At 38.7% G+C, this 17,843-nt stretch overlaps 1 protein-coding gene across 2 annotated transcripts in view; it reads left to right on the forward strand.

Moving 5' to 3' along the window:
• The window catches only part of OtopLa (Otopetrin-like a), a 415,689-nt gene that overhangs the window by 342,627 nt on the left and 55,219 nt on the right, over positions 1 to 17,843 (forward strand). For both annotated transcript variants that reach the window (XM_068229841.1, XM_067156226.2), the window contains 3 exons: positions 5,015 to 5,207; positions 10,033 to 10,193; positions 14,601 to 14,769. In XM_068229841.1, the coding sequence (XP_068085942.1) occupies positions 5,015 to 5,207; positions 10,033 to 10,193; positions 14,601 to 14,769 (523 nt within the window). The remainder of the gene's footprint in view (positions 1 to 5,014; positions 5,208 to 10,032; positions 10,194 to 14,600; positions 14,770 to 17,843) is intronic.

The raw sequence follows: 17,843 nt of genomic DNA on the forward strand, positions 1-17,843 counted from the left end.
CATTGATTTACAAAGGTGGCTACGGAATGGGTAAGTTGGGAGTGTTGTATACTGTTTGGTATTAAAAGACCTGGCAAGAACAGCTCTACAGTATTTTGTTTTCCCATTTGCTTTGAGTGATCCCCTCTTAAATACTACTGCCGAGTCAAGAGGGTGCCACCTGTCACATTCTCATTTTGGTTGTAAAGCAAGTGTGACTAGTGCTGCTTCTCTGTGGTCAAACGAAGAATCACTGTGAAGTGGTGTCTTGGCGGTCTGGGTCTTGGCTGTTGTTTCCACAGCCTATCGGGAAAGTTGGACACGCATGCGCAAAAGGCAGAGTTCCTGCTTTATGGCAAAAAGCTTAGAAATTCTCGCTGAGCTGTGATCGTACAGCTCAGCACAACCACCTGGCGTGGAGCACATGGCTAGTTACCTGGTTATGAGGGGAATTGAATATAATTTCCTATTCTTTGGCTGACGTCTTTTTCAGTTCACTGTATTTGATTGTAAATAATATTTTTAAAGTAATTTATTTTTCAAATAGGCAGTGTGCTGCAGCACTTCAGCACATAAGGTACGGCTGCCCCTGCCTCTAAGTCTCTGATAGTGTGAAAGAGATTGTCTCTAACATGAAGAAGACAGCTGCAGATATTGAATTTTTTAATAGGAGCTTCCCACTTGCCTTGCAGAAAACCTAAGCCTTGGAAATGCTTTGGAGCATACAGTAGATCATTCATCTGTACAATCATGAGGGAGACTGATTTCTTTGACTGCTTATCAACATTTTCCAGAAAGCTATTTTTGATTTTAGTTAGTGGAGTGCATTGAAAGAGTGGGCCATATTTATATTGATTGATGATGGATATAGTTTGATCCGGTTTCAGCAAAGGAGAGGTACATAACTTCGTAATGTTTGTCATTAAGTAAGCAGTTACAGTTGCCTCATCAAATACAATCTTACCATCAAAATTAACTCCAAAGTATATAACACATTCTTCATTAGATATTAATGAATGTATACTGGACCAGTGTATAGTGAGGATTACAGCAGTAGACAGTATTCCACTTCTAATACTAACTGGATTGATTCTTAGGCAGATTGGTGCTAGAGGGAGTGTGCTTGAAAGATAAGGCTGCTGATACTGGATTAGTCTTTTGCTATCAGGGATATGCCATCAGCAAAAGCTGAACAAGACAGTTTTTGTAATCCGTCGACTACTGAAAAATGCGTGAATATCTGAAACATCGTGCTCAGAAAGATCTTTAACATATTATCAGTAACCAGATTGAAAAGACAGGGGGATATTGGACTGCCTCGAGTAACTCCTCCTTTTAGCTGGATGGTTTTCAACTTATTGAGACCTAATTCGATTTGAATTCTGTTTCACAACTAAGTACTTTTTATTTTCCACCTTGGCAATAAATTAGTTGCTTAAAGCAGTGGTACACATTTCGTATATTATTAACATCTTCAGCCACATAACCCTGTTTAGAAGCTTATGCAGTTATCAGACTGTGCTTCATAAATAAGCTTCTGATAAGTTCACCTGCATACACCCCAGCGTCAGTGGGTAGGGTCTGACACATCCCACTCTGAAGAGTCTAGTGTCAGACGAAACGCTGGTTAATAGAGCAAACGCCGGAAAAGCCATCCATCTAATTTTTGATCTGATCTACTTGATTCAGACCAGCGTTTTGTCTTGGGGTGACTTGGCTAAGCTCAGCTTAACTGCACTTGGATGGAGCTCTGCGGAAGTGGGGAAGGGGAAGACAGGCGGAGTGAGCAAGACGGTGTAGGGAGAGAGAGAGATGGTGCTATTGCTCAAAATCGAACAGTGGGGGTCTTCATTCTGGTCAACCTAGTGAAGTCGTCTTTTGCACCTTGTGCCGTGCAATGCACCGGTAAATGCACGCTGAGAGGCGTTGACTTATGGAGTACCTTTAACTAGATATTAAGTGAAAGAAAGAAGAACTGCAATGTTTCACTATTTTTTATAATTTACAAAAGTCCCTGCATTAATCTCCGGCAATTATCAGGAGTGCACCGTGCAGTTTTCCATGAAGGATGCCAGTCTCCTAGGATATGCATTATAATGTTCTGATCACTGAGAAGCACAATGTATTACTGCATTTATTGAAGCTAGCTCGTAACACATCCAAGATCATATTACATGTATTCAAGAATGAACTGGCAGTAATGTGATCTAGATGTTCCTGGTGGATGGTGTCTCGTGTTAGATAGTGTTAGTTGCATGTTGGCTGCCCTGTTTAATAGCTTTGCATTCAGAGTGGTGATGTATTGTCTTGCACTAGCTTGTTCCAGTGTAAATACCAAAATAACACTGATTTCCTGTCTTTATATAATTTATTTTTTATGGCCTGGAAGTGAAATCTCTGCCCCAGACCACTTACAACTTAAGAAGTCACTATATCTAGTGTTTATCTACATTTCTCACTATTGGAGGAGTCATCAAAAATATTACAGCTGACTTTATTTTGTTGAAATTAACAGATTTGAAAGTAGTGAGAATGATTGCTGGTACATGCAGGTGGGAACAATGGCAGTAAGGTATTTATTTAGAACGATGGGATGAAGGCTTCTTACCGAAGTTGCACAGGTTGTTGAGATAGGAAGTCACTTCCTGTGTTTCAGATTCTATGTAAAGCTGGGTCATGTCAATATGATCACAATATTGAAAGTGACAAACACTACAAGCTTGATTTTCGTCCTTCAGTCAAATGTTAGATTCCTTCGTGAACACTTAAGACAGTGTAGAATCTCGTTTTTCATTAGATTTCTTTTTGACCATAGTCTAGACACCACTTGGAAAGAGTTTCATTACATTCAGAATCCCGTGCTTACAACAAGCTCCTATTTATCTTGAGATATTTAAAAATAGTCCAATCATTGTCTGTCTCCACATCTACGAGCTTCCACAGTTAAGTCTTGTTTCCATGGCCTTGCCATGTTCTGTAATGCCTGCATTGTCCAAGCAATTTCTACCTGCCAGATATTAAGCAAAGAGATATAGGTACATGGCAGCACTTTCAAAAGACTTGGTTCTATTTCTTGTACGATATTTACTATTTTTTGTGTGTGGTGTAAAAATGCCGTGAACTATTGCTAGAATCTGCATGAAGCAGTGCACTAAGTTTACAAACTTACCTTGCTTGGATCAATCTATCTCTAAAATGTTTCATTTACTGTACAGACATTAACTGAGAGAAAGCTAAAAATTTTACTTTCTGTTTTGATATACAATAGAATGTTATAGAAAGGAATGGACCAATATGACAAACAGATATTTACATTTTTTTAAATGTTGAATGTTCCTTGAGTTACTAACATCAGAATGTCACAGTTTTGTCCCATAGGAGTTCTTTAACATCGTCAAAGCCAATGACAGGGAGAGTTCAGTACTTCTGAACACTCTTAAATGCCTCAGCCAGGATTGAACCTATTTATCTTCGGTACACAAGGATGTCGGCTAACTGATTGCACCATTCTTCTTTTTTCTTCTGCTTCTTCTGGTGCTCTCTTCTCAGAAGAGAAGTTTGGCGACCTTCATGGAGTCATTTTTTTCCTAATTTTTATTTCTTGTAACAGAGTTGCCTTGTTATGGATATCAGATCATTAGGATGCTAAATGTAAAATTTATATGTATTGAAAAGGTGACAAAATAAACCATTTAGCATCCTACATTCAGTATCTTCAATACGGACAACAATGATTTTTATCACTTGCAATATCAGATCATTGTCGGAGGTTCCTTGTCAGAAGAATCCTTTCTGCTCATGTCCAGGTTTCCCTTCTGTCTTGCCTTCTACGATCAGTTATCATCATCATCATCATCTGTGGATCCTTCCAGCAGGCCAGCTAGGACTTGTGTGAATGATATGATTTGATCTGTTTCTTTGTAAACTACTTTTCCCATTATACATTCTAATGTGTCTCCCTTTTTGTGCGAGAGCTTTAATTTGTTCCAGCCACAACTTTTGAGACATAATTTGTTTTACATTACACTGACACAGGCAGGTCTTATGGTGACGACAGGATAGGAAAGGGCTAGGAGTGAGAAAGGAAGCAGCTGTGGCCTTAATTAGGGTACAGTCTGGTGTAAAAGTGGGAATGACAGAAAACCATCTTCAGGGCTGCCGACAGTGGAATTCGAACCCACTATCTCCCGAATGCAAGCTGATAGCTATGTGACACAAACCGCGCAGCCACTTGCTTGGTAAATTTAAATTGATAAAAAGTGCTTCAAAGCAGGGAAAATCTATTGTTAAATAAGCACATAGGAATTGAAAACAGGAAGAAATATGTTAAAACTTTTTTTTGCAGTGTGCTAACTTATGGTTGTGAGACATGAACTTTGGGAAAACAAGCGCAATCAAGACTAGAAGCTGCAGAAATGTGGTTCTGGAGAGGACTGACAGGGACGAATTGGACAGAAAAGAAGACTAATATCCAAATCTTGAATGACGTTAATGAGAAAAGGACCTTAATTTATTCAGTAAAGCAGAGGAAAGCTGAATTTCTTGGACACATCCTACGTCATGACACCTTTCTCCAGAATGTCTTCGAAGGCAAGGTCCCGGGGAAGAAGTCAAGAGGAAGACCGCGTCTCTCTCGTACCTTAGGAACATAATCACTCAGCTGGGTTTTGCTTCCTATGGCACAATGAAAAGAACTGCTGAAGACCGTGGGATGTGGCTGCAGTGACAAAGCTTAGCCTTTAGATAATGAATGGAAAAACCCAATATTTTGGTAAAGTTTTAAATTAAAATTCTTTTTAATATTGGTCCATTCCATTTCTTTATCCTTTAACATTTTTGTTCCAGCATTACGATTCCCCTGCTAATTTATATTATTGCTATTTGCCTTACGTTCAATGTGTAGGTTATTTTGGTGGTAGAGAGGTAAAATTTCTTCTTTTCAGTCCCACAATCTTTTATCAAGGTAAGATGATGTAAATAGAATCTTGTGCTCGAGCTATGGTCTGATGCGCCAACAAGTTCTTCCATGCTACAGGGTGTGCTACGCAACCTGCGCAGTAGCAAGGATGTGAATCTCAACGACGGCGCCGAGAGCCCCTCCCAGGAGAAGTTGACCGGTGGAGCCGTAGATGATGTGCAGATGGAAGCTGGACGGCCGATGCGGAAGCGCAAGACGTCTCAGAATGTTCACAGCCATGGCAGCTTCTTCCTGCGTGTTGGAGCAATAGGTTTGTTTGTGTTAGCAAACTATAATTTTATGTAGAATATGTAGCTTTCATAATTTGTATGTACTTGAAATAGACTTGGTTATTAAATCATGTTCTGTTCCTAAAGCTGATGCAAAAGAGATGTTAATACCATAAGAGGGGGAAAAACTGATACTTTTTTTCCCTTTTTAGTCAAAATAGCATATACAGATTAGTCCAAAAATTCTCAAAATTCATGTACAGTGGAACCTTGATATCTTGAATCACCTCGGGAGCTACATTTTATTTTGTGTTATCAAAATTTTGAGATATAGAGAATATATTTTTTGAGCATCTATAGCACATAATTGAATCATATGTATCTAAGGGCTTATACTGAATACATTAACAGTATTTAAAAATATACAAACTAACTCTATTTTATGGCATCACTTTAGTTATAACCCTTATTATAGTAACTTTTCTAGAAGACAGGATACAGTACATACAGTAGTGAAACAAGATACATACCTTGGTTAACACCTTTTGAAACAATCCGTTAGTCTCTTCTGTTTGTTACTGTTAACCTTTCCTCCCTTCACATTGAAACTTCTCGTCAATACCACGCAGTCAAGATTCATAAATGGAGGTTGTCATCCACTTCTGGAATTGCTTTTGTACGTGACCGGTAATTCATTCACATAGTAAGTAAACTCGTGTCCTCATCCCGAGGTGGTGCAGCTCTTTTCAGGTACACCCCCATTGGAGGTGAGCTGCATGTACCATTTCAACCACATACCAGCCCTCCTGCCATTCTTAAATTTCTGACAGTACCGGGAATCGAACCCGGGCCACCGAGGACGGCAGCTAATAACACTAACCGTTACGCTACGGGGGCGGACAAATGATATAGATGATGATTCCCATAGGGAATCTGAAATATTTGTCCCGAATGAGTAAATTTATAACCAATATAAATGGTCCGTTACTGGACATTATAAATTTTCCATCTAACTCATTCCTGGCTGCCAGCGTTTCGCCCTCGTGTGCTAGCTGTGATAGCCAAGCAGGCATCAATTTTTGGTAGACAGTCTCTCATAGTGCATTGGCACTGCCGGTGGCTCCAAGTAGCCGACGCAGTGGCCTCCACAGTATGCACTAGCCAGCGTCTTGGTAGGTGTGCTAGACACCAACTGATGAGCCCAACCTAGCACACGAGGGCAAAACGCTGGCAGCCAGGAATGAGTTAGCTGGAAAATTTATAATGTCCAATAACGGACCATTTATATTGGTATTATAATTAATTCACACCCGAGAAACAACAAGGCTTTGCCGATTTTCCAATCGTTAGAAGTTTTAGTTCTTTGGTTCCCGTCATATTAGCTCCGAGCATCACTATAAACCTATCTTTACTTGTTAACTGTTCCTCACAAACCACAAATGCCTTATTGCACAGTTAATGTTGCACACAATTAGAGTTACAGAGTATTTTTTGCTTCAAGGGAGGAAAGGTTTTCTTCGAGAAATCAGGAAATTCATGTAATCGAATTTCGAGTAATAGAGACATAAATACACGTGAACAATAGGATAAACGGCCGGGAAATTTAAGATACTTTGAAATACTGAAAATTTAAGTAATGGAAGTTTGGGATATCGAGGTGAAACTGTATATAGCTCATTCCATGTTAAGAAAACAGTATTGCTCTTATGGGAACAAGGTTGCCGTATCGAACAGCTTGTTCAACAGCATCATGGGAAAATGGAGGCATGTAATTGTGTGAAACGCGGTATTTAAGTTTGAGATAAAAGGTAGAAGAAACTAAGCTGAAGATAATATTCATGAACTCTAAGGAATTGGGTAGGGTGAGAGGGGTTACAGGGGCTCATTTTGATGCTCGCAGGATAACGGCAAAATAGCGGAACGTAAATTTGTGAAACTCAGTTCTTAAGTTCAAGATAAAATGGGGAAGAAAATATGCTATAAATTAAGCACAGTTTACTATTTACTTAGCCTCATCCATAGAGTAAACAAATCACTCAATTACTGTTAAAGAAAGAAATCTCACACATAGTCTAATTAATCACATAATACTCATCAAGACAAGGATACATTGATATAAATACGAAAAAATGATATTCAACACAAAAATAGATGACTTCTGTACAACAGTTAATAAGCTACCAGAATTCACAGCCTAACGGATTACGCGTTACATGTACCAGAGCGACACAAAAGGAAAATGAAGAAAGGCAACAAAGCGATAGCTGTTCCTGCCATTATGCTTCTTCCCTGCAAAAGGATTCATGAAACAGAAAAACTTCAGTAGTTATTTCAAAAATGCATGGACAAAAAGTGCCTAATCCTATTTTCTTTCTTTCATAATACAATATGAAGTACATTATAATATTTCTTAATCACGAGGAATTATAGGCGTCTAAGAGAAGGGGGAGGGGGTGTTCACTAATTGTAGGTCCATAAGAACAATACTGTTTTCATAACGTGGAATGACGTATAGAATATTTACAGTAGTTACCCTCCTGAACTCTTACAAAATCATTCAGAATTAGTCAGCTAGGTTTCCCACCAATTTAAATTTGAAATGTGATTGGAATTACCCCATAGTTGGGAGTGAAACCAATCACTCATACAGTTTCCCTTTTTCTTTAGTGGTTTCAGACCATATGTTAAGTGATATCAATCATAATTTGATAGTTTTTTCATTATAATCAGTGAAACAAAATACATAATAATAATAATAATAATAATAATAATAATAATAATAATAATAATAATAATAATAAATTAGTTTTTATTTTAAGGATGAAGATCTTGAAATATTTCTTTTCACCTGGCTATAATCTACTCTCAGCAATAAGTAAATTCTTCTTTTAAATGTTACTTAATACTGGAAAACAATTGTTATGATTAATTATTACAATTAATAAATTAAACAAAATTAATTTAAACATGAAACATGAAATTAGTTTTGTCATAATTATTTATGTTGGAAGGAGGAACTCCTTCAAGAGAAAAGAGTTTACCATAATATTCTTTCATTGAACCACTTGTATCTACTTTACTTGATATTCTCACCCATGTTGACAGCGAGTTCTCTGTGTCGAGCCTGGAAACAAGTCATCCGTTCTAAATCTGGTCCGTTATCTTTGAACTGTTTATAAACACTACCTGCCTGGTTCTAATAACCCTGAACAATATTGCAAATTTCAACATTTCTTAACGGAAACCCTAATTTACACCCAGCATTAATCCTTCTGTGAATTGTAGAATTAGAAGATAACACTGGCTGTCTACCTTTTTTTATTTATATTTATTTTTCAGCTTATTTTGAAGATTTTTATTACATTATAGCATACATTCCAGATGCTGCCCGAACAGTATGCACTGCATTAAGTGGGTACTCCACACTCTTAAGTTTGTTTCCCCACATGGATTGCACTTCCTCTTATAAACTCTCCCCATGATTTTAGTCTAATCCAATGACCTAGATGTTAGGCCCTTGTAAACAACAAACAAGCAAGATTTTACCACCCAAAAAATGGCATTCACACATTTATATCTCTGAGAAAAATGGAGATCAATATATGAATTCCACAACTCTATACAATCATGGTGGTGATACTACTCACTTATGTTGAAAGATTTTCAATAGCAATCAGACTTTTCTGGTAGTTTGTTGTCATGCAACAACAGTCTCAACCAAATTCCCTTGCACCCCTGTGGGTGGGGGATGCAGACGAAGAATACACCCACGGTATCCCCTGCCTGTCATAAAAGGCGATTAAAAGGGGCGACCAAGGGATGATTGTATTAGAACCATGAAACTACTTGTGATTAGTACCATCACACGGGGAACACTCTGAGTTACCTTTACTTGCGAGTAGTACCACTATGTTAGGTACACAATAGGTTTGTGATTAGTAGCAGCAGAAGGTGAGTTTGTATGGGTTTTTCCAATACCCTTGATTTATACCATTGTGAGAAATACCACAGGTCTGGGCGCTGCCTGTGATTAGTACCACTATATGAGGAACACCAAGGGAAGACCGGCGCCCATGATTAGTACACCTAGGTGAGGAATACCATGGTTGTGCAATGCCTACGACTGGAGCCATTATGTGAGAAACACCATATTACCTGTGCGAAGTACAATACTTATGAGTAGTACCATAATGAGTTGAACACCGAGAGTCTACGCAACTTTTGATTAGTACCGCAGCATGACAAATACCATGGTTCTACTTTACTGTCGATAAGTACCATTATGAGGGGCCGTTAACCTGGATTTTGGACCCCTTTAGACAACAAGCATCCTTGATTCAGGATTGTACTTTAGAAGCAGTAACTTGGTCAGTAATACTATTGTTTATGATAATTTCTGGGTCGGATCCACTGATTGTTTTAAGTTTATATCCATCCATTTATTTTTCATCATCATGTTTTTTTATTCTGGTCAGTGGATGATTTTGAACTTTTAAATTGTCATTGCATTTTGTCTCATTTCGTACCAGTAGGGGCCGATGACCTAGATGTTAGGTCCCTTTAAACAACAAGCATCATCATCATCATCATCATCAAATTCCCTTGCAGTTTTAATGATGTTAGTTCAGAGCTGTCAACTGATGCTAATAATTAGCCTGATTGCAAGTGAGCATTAGAAATAAAAACAAAACTTTCCAATGGTGAAGCAAATGATTGGCTTTACCTCGAGAGTTCAAATTGTATATGTATAACTTTACTACAGTGGATCAGATCATAAACCCACTTGAATGAATGTTTGTAGTTTGAAGAGGTTAATATTTCATCTTGTGTCAAGTTAAGTTTAAAGAAAGAAATGTCTCTTTGCAGCCTTTGGTCTGGGAACAATGATCTACAATGGACTGGAATGCGGAGCTTTCTTTGAGATCCCATTCAATTCCCCATGCTACCAGATCTTGAAGGGCATCAACCCGGTCCTGCAAATGATCTTCACCTTCATGCAGATGTACTTCATCTTCATGAACTCACGGGTGAGTTTAGTTTTGTTTGTAGACCTCTGGAGTAGGGTGAATGTACACCGTGTGAAAGCAAAGGCACCTCCCAACAGGTCATAAAGCCTCATCTGTAAGTAAGGCAGTATCTTAACATACACCTAATAAAACTGCAAATAGGAATGATGATTATTTGTGAGTTTGTTCCACACTGTAACTCACTGTAACGACTGGAGTTATGGAAGATTTCTGGGGATATACTAAAGACAATAGGTTGGGATATAGCAACGTATCTGAAGTACTTATGTTACTAATGTTTGCATGAAGGAGCTATACTATCAAAGGGCAGAGAAGAGTCCACCTATTCAATACCATTAGCTTGTATAGTGTCCTATGTAACTGGGACTAGTTTCAACCCCACATACATTGGGTCATCTTCAGCCACGACCCAATTGGAAAACATATGCTCTCATACAGCCAATAATAAAGAAAACAATTTAAAATCCAAATTCAAAACATTGATGAAATCCAATAACACATCAAAACTGTTGCGGTTGGTGCCGAACTATGTTGTCGCTCTTACAGCAACCAAATGTTCCTGAGTTGATCTGGGAGTTGGCATTCCCCATCTGTGCTAAAGACCAACATGCTATCCATTTTGTCTTGGAGCCAGAAAATGCACAAATGACCTGGCGACTTTCAAAAACCATGCTGTGCTTTAAGTTAATCACAATAATTGGAGTGTGCCTTTTCATATCAGTCTGACATTTGTGCTCTGGAAAGATGAAATGAAAAGAAATGGCGTATGGCTTTTAGTGCTGGGAGATCCCAGGACGGGTTTGGCTCGCCAGGTGCAGGTCTTTTGATTTGACGCCCGTAGGCGACCTGTGCGTCATGATGAGGATGGAATGATGATGAAGACAACACATACACCCAGCCCCCATGTCAGGGAAATTAACCAATGATGGTTAAAATTCCCGACCCTGCAGGGAATCGAACCCGGGACCCCTGTGACCAAAGGCCAGCACACTAACCAGTTAGCCATAGAGCCGGACTCTGAAAAGATAAAAGTACAGCAATTAATTCATACATAACAGCAGCCACACAATTACATGCCCTCAGATACCATGTTAACCCTGCACATTTTAGTTCTTTATTTAAGTAAGTGTTTATATAGAACAGCCATAGCATTATGCATTTTAATTTTAATCTCATAATTATACTAACACTATATAGAAGGAGATGAAAATGAAAATCCACAGCCTGTTTCTAGTCATTTGACTGGGTCAGGAATGGAATGAATGAAGCCCCCATCTAGCGACGAGGATAGGAATTGTGCCAACTGCAGAAGCCTGTTCCACTCCTCTGGGGCAATGATTAATGAATGACAGATGAAATGAAATGATATTGAAGAGTGTTGCTGGAATGAAAGATATGGTAAACCGGAATACCCGGAGAAAAACATGCCCCGCCTCCACTTTGTCCAGCACAAATCTCACATGGAATGACTGGGATTTGAACCACGGAACCCAGCGGTGAGAGGCCGTCGCACTGCCATTTGAGCCACGGAGCCTCTAGAAGGAAATGGAACATTGTTAATAAATGTGGTTTGTCATTTTATGTTCCTTCTCCAGTTCTATCACATCCACCACAACAGATTCACTATTCTCTATTCACTTACTGCTGTCAGTACTCTTCAAGTTTTTCTGATAGCTTCTGATGCTATGAGACAATTTTAAAGTGCTTATTCTTGACGCTACTGCCTTTGAGAAATGAACTTTGAGAGACTGTTGATGTGAACAATTTCTTTTAACTCTTATAGTGCCAGGCGGCCAATCTATCGGCTATGTTTTTCTTTCGCCTGTATCTTCAATTCCTGCTGCAGGATGGCAACATAAGTAATGCAGATGGAAATATTGAAGCTTTTACTCTCTGGAAACGTCAATAACATTTGATATCAATATCAGTGAAGTTTTATAAAAGCTTTCTTTAGACGCATTGCAAGTATCGTGCGTGGTAGCGCTGCATTCTGCTGTGTCGTGTCACTTGTTATCCCACTTGTTTATATTTTTGTTTATTTACCTTCAGTAGTGTAAGGATGGATGATTATAAATGAAATTTGATTAAAATTTGCTATATTTTAACATTAAGTGATTCATTAGGGAATCATTTATCGACAAGTGTTTGAAGTAAAGAAGAGGTTATTGTGCATTTAATCTGCGTGTGCATAATTCTGTAAAAAATTCGTAATTCTCAAAAGTACTATAAAAAATTGCATAAAACTTTAGTTTTTAATTCAAAATTAACTGAAAATTCTCACAAAGGTATCATACCCATGATAAAAATTCACTATAAAAGTAGAAATTAGGTCAAATATTGAATTCTAAGTTTTACAAAGGTAATAAAAATCATATATTTTTAAAAGAAGAAAATGAAACTATATTGCAGTTGTAGTCATGCTCACATGTTCTCTATTCACCTGTTTGCTATGGAAAAAAAGAACGGGGATTCTCGTCCAAAAATGTAAGTAGGAGAATGTGCATTTTCACTAAAATTGTCTTGGCATTCTTAGCACAACCACTATGTTACAGTCTGGCATCAAAAGGGTTAAAAAAGGACTTCCATGCATGTGCTAGTCTGCATTATAAGTCCCTACTTCCACCATCGTTCGTTCTTCTACTACAAATATTAATCTACCTCCTTTAAGACTTCATTTACTGTATTAATCTAATATTTCCTGCATCACCTGACTTTATTCGGCTGCATTGCTTTTGGAATGACTTATTCTCATCTTGTACTTCTTCTCTGAGACTGTATCCATACCATTTAGCAGTTTCTCCAGATCTTCCGCTGACTCAGATAGAATAACAATATCAACAGCAAAACTGAGGGTTTCGATTTTCTCTTTTTGAACAATTCCTTTTCCAAATTCTTCTTTTATTTCCTTTATTACTTTATATACATTGAAGCCCGCCTGGTGGCCATGATCATTAAGGTGCCGAAGTCTAAACAGTCTGACATCATGTTTAGACGGTTCGAGTCCCATTAACAAAAAAAAATTTCACTATCAGAATGTTGACCGGCATGGCAGAAGAGATGGTGGTATACAATTTTTAATCACTAGCTTATATGCCAAAAGCCTGGATTCATTTCCAAACCTCTCCACAGTGCTCATATGGAGTGAGGGTATATGATGTTGTTGATGGTGATTTATCCATCGGATGGGGACGTTAAGCCTTGAGCAGACTCCTTGGTGCTATTCGACAGGAGTAGGCTATGTGCCAGCACTGGGTCTCATCCTCTCCCTTCCTACTATCATATATCACTTCATTCGTTTAATCTCATTAATTTTTCTGATGAGGTTGACATCAGGAAGGGCATCCGGTCATAAAAATTGCCACAACAGATTCATCTCGCCTCATACTCAACCACTTAGAGAAATGGGACAAGGGTTGGACAAACAAACTGCAATCCTGCCTCACTTCTTTCGGATAGCTGTTGCTTTATCTTAGCTCTTTATTCTTATCACAGCCGAATGGTTTTTGTATGGATTGTAGATGACCCCTCTATCTCTGTATCTGATCCCAATTACCTTCCGAATCTCAGGTGGCTTGGTCCAGTCAGTGTTACAAACCATCACACCCATTTTTTGTCCGTATTGGAAACAGCAATCTCAGTTTACAAAAGGAGTGTATTTACTACCCCACCTATTCAATACAATTAGTACCATGTTATGTGGGTAAATAAACATAGAAAATCTAAATTTTATGGGGACATGTTTCGCCCTTCTTTTTATTGGGCATCATCAGCCATATTAATTTAAATCTTAAAACAAACATTGTTTAGAGGACATTGACATTTATAATTTGTGAAAATTGAACTGTGATATCCTATGATATTAAGACAATGGAGTAGTAGTTATAAAATTTTATGTTAGGACATGACATATATAATACATATTAAAATCATTGTAAACAAATTTAAAATCTTGTCCAAAAGGAAATTTGTGTCATATAAAATCCTAAAAACGGCACATGTCTTTGTATAAAAATTCAGCATATACTTGCTGGGGCAGTTGTCAACAAAGTTTTAGACTAAAATGGTTGAAAACTCGAGCGTGAATTTCGCCTATATTTTGCATTCTGGCGCTAAAAAATGGTCAAGGAGAAAAGGTGAATGTTATAAAATTATCTTCATTAATTTGATTGATCCAACATATATCTTGATATACCCAATGCAAAAAGATGATGTGCTGGTTGAAGCTGCTTTTGAGCAAAGTATTTCTGCGTATTTGACAGGTAATGTTAGATTATCACGTGAAAATGTAGTCCTTCTAGAAGATGTGGAACACCTAGGAAATGATTGTGGTTGTATCATTTACTGCAATTACGTCTATCTTACTGTCCTAGCTGCTAGTCATTTTAGTCTATTGAACACTTGTTGCAGCTGAACATCCACCGCTTCAAGGTGTTGGCCCGGTTCGGCCTGATGCACGTTGTGGCCACCAACCTGTGCGTATGGATACGGACACTGGTACTCGAGAGTCTCAAAGAGATCACGGAGTACCAGCGGCGTCGCCTGCAGGACGCTCTTGGCAGTGAGGAAGCTGTAGAAGGTAAGGCACCCCCAGTCCTTTAGAAAACTCTGCAGTCTCTCACCCTCTGTCAGTACTCATCCCTGCTTCTTTATTTTACATATTGCTTTGTAAAGAAAACTTCATTTATTGCTGTCATCAGAGTACCACAAGAAATAGCAGAGGATTTTTTAATTTTTGGTTGTTAGCAAGTAAAGTGCTGGATTTAAATAATTTAAGTTATTATGCAATGAAGATGAATAAATTTACTGCTACTTCGGTAGTAATCTCTGGTGTTGGTCAATATTGTTTTAAGAGGAGGTAGAACTGGCTAACCATCTTCTTCTATTAACTCTAATCAGAGAGGAAGTGGAAGATTCGAGAAATGAGGGTATGGGCAAAAAAAAAGGGAGGGTTGCATTGGGTGTGAAATTGAAAGACGGGCTAATACATTGGGGTTGGAAGAGAACAAGAGTTGGCCAAGGGAGGTCGTATAGGAAAGATGAAAGTGAGGAGCCTGGCACAAGTGAGACAAGAGTCTAGCTCCTGAGGGAGCAATAGTTTCATGTTTCGCCACGTAGCGCTGTAAGAAAATAATCGGAGCACTTTGGAAAACTTCGGTCACGGAGCTTTAGTTTCAAGTTGTAGCATGTAATATAGCGAGGGCGCTGGTGCAGTGGATCTTGTTGTGAACCGGAACGTTGTCTACAAGATAAGTAAAGGCTTCTGCATGCTCTGTCTTTTCAAGTACTAAACGGACAGATGAGCAGCAGTTCAAATAGTGCCGCTAGATGTCAGGTTATCCCTCCATTCCTCAGCACGATTCAAATTGGCATTACAAGAATAACTTCCACATAAAAGCAAATTTTTCATCATCTTTATATCATCATCACTACAATTTCACTGGTTTCTTCGAAGATGCAGGCAACTTGGAATGCCTGCATTGCTGTTGAGACGGTCTCGCACTCCCCATAAAAGCACATTAGAGAAAGTGAAAAAAATTGCGTTTTGAGTAGAAAAGTGATATTTCTATGATGTTTAATTTTAAAAAGTGTATCACATTCAACAAGAGCTCATACAAGTCAGGTCAGTGTGACTGGAAAGTTCACATCCTAGTAGAAATGAAAATACTCTATAGTGTGTGTATATAATTACAATTGGCTTTATATCACACTGACACAAATAAGTCTTAATGCCAACGATGGTATAGGAAAGGGCTAAGAGTGGGAAGGAAGCAGCAGTGGCCTTAATTAAGGTACAGCCCCAGCATTTGCCTGGTGTGAAAATGGGAAACTACAGAAAACCATTTTCAGGGCTGCCGACAGTGGGGTTCGAACCCACTATCTCCCGGATGCGCGCCCCTAACCTCATTGCTCCCTCGTTACATTTACCTTCCTACTGCAAACTCTCCGAAGTGCTCTGATTATTTTCTTTCAGTGCTATGCGGTGAAACATGAAACTATTGCTCTCTCAGGAGCTTCACTCTTGTATTAGTAAGTGCCAATGCCAGACTCATCTTGGAGCACTGCCTCAGTCAACCTACACTCTCAAGTTGAGAGCCAGTGGGTCTCGGAGTGAGTTGACTATGCGGTTTGGGTCATGTAGCTTTCCACTTGAATTTGGGAGATAGTTGGTTCGTATCCCACTGTCAGCAGCTCTGAAGGTGGTTTTCCATGGTTTCCCATTTTCACACCAGGCAAATGTTTAAGCTGTACCTTAATTAAGGTCATGGTCACTTCCTTCCCAGTCTTAGCCGTTTGTTACCATAATACCTGACTTTGTCGGTAAGGCGAAAAACAAATAGCAAAATTTGGTCTCTTATGACAGGCATGGATATGTCCTGCTGCCTCCACCTACAGGAGGTAGTAGTATCTCTCTTCTTCGAAAGCACAAACGACCAACATTTGTTCTAATGATATTGCATTAGTTTATCAACTTTTTGTTCAGTACTTTGTACAGAACTGACCAAAATAAAGTACAGTACCACGAAGTGAGAGTTATATGAATATAACAAAACTGTAAAAATCATTATCAAAAGTTTTTTTACATCATACTAACGCAGATTATATAGCAGTTGAGGCTTTCACGCCGAGTGTTGTAAACAATGTCTGTATTTTCTGGGCTTGTGGGCTGTGGTCCTGGAGCATATGATGGTTCCACTGTTTCACCAAAAACTGTGTTTGGCATCTTCAAAGGCTCTGAATGACTTCGATGGCTACGAAGCTCTCGGTGGAACAGAGTGGTTTTGCAATTCTACCTCAATATATAGTGTAGGGAGATCCTCCGTGGCTCAGACAGCAGCGCGTCGGCCTCTCACCGCTGGATGCCATGGTTCAAATCCCAGTCACTCCATGTGAGATCTGTGCTGGACAAAGCGGAGGCGGGATAGGTTTTTCTCCGGGTACTTCGGTTTTCCCTGTCATCTTTCATTCCAGCAACACTCTCCATTCTAATATTGTAGCATTTATCAGTCATTAAGAAATCACAACTCCATTGTAATAATAGCCTATATATGGTTCATTCATTACATCCCTGATCCCGTCAAAGACTGGAATACAGGTTGTAGGTTTTCATTATATAGTGTAGGCTTGAATGTAAAACAAGAGCTAAAAGGTTTCCACCTGTTCAGTACTATTCATTGTAACCTAAAATAAGTTACATATATTTGAAACAAGTTTTGGTCTTGCTAGAGACCATCATCAGTCAAAATCATAAAGTTAAGGCAAGACATGAATTATAATAGATATCTATGAAACAAGAGTGTTTTGTTAGCACTTGGAGAATCTTCCTGAATTCAGTTCAGCTGAAACATGTGTTTTTGGGAGGTGCATTCTTCAAATTGGAAGAAAACATTGAGAACTTATATAAGAACAAGTGTAATCATGATGAGTTTTTATCATTCAACTCTTCACTTGTCTTGCACCGAATGTCAGTAACACACTGTTAGCTCTCGTTTTACATTATATTGCTCTTCAATACAGAATAATATGAAATGTATTGCCTATGATTAGTGTAGGTTGTGGTCTGCCATGGTGGTCGGGATGGTCCCTGATTGGCTGTTCTTCAGCCAATGATTGAAGCAAAATGTAGCCTGGCATTGGTCGACCTGCTTTGGC

Source organism: Anabrus simplex, chromosome 12 (genome assembly GCF_040414725.1).
Source record: "Anabrus simplex isolate iqAnaSimp1 chromosome 12, ASM4041472v1, whole genome shotgun sequence".
NCBI lineage: Eukaryota > Metazoa > Arthropoda > Insecta > Orthoptera > Tettigoniidae > Anabrus > Anabrus simplex.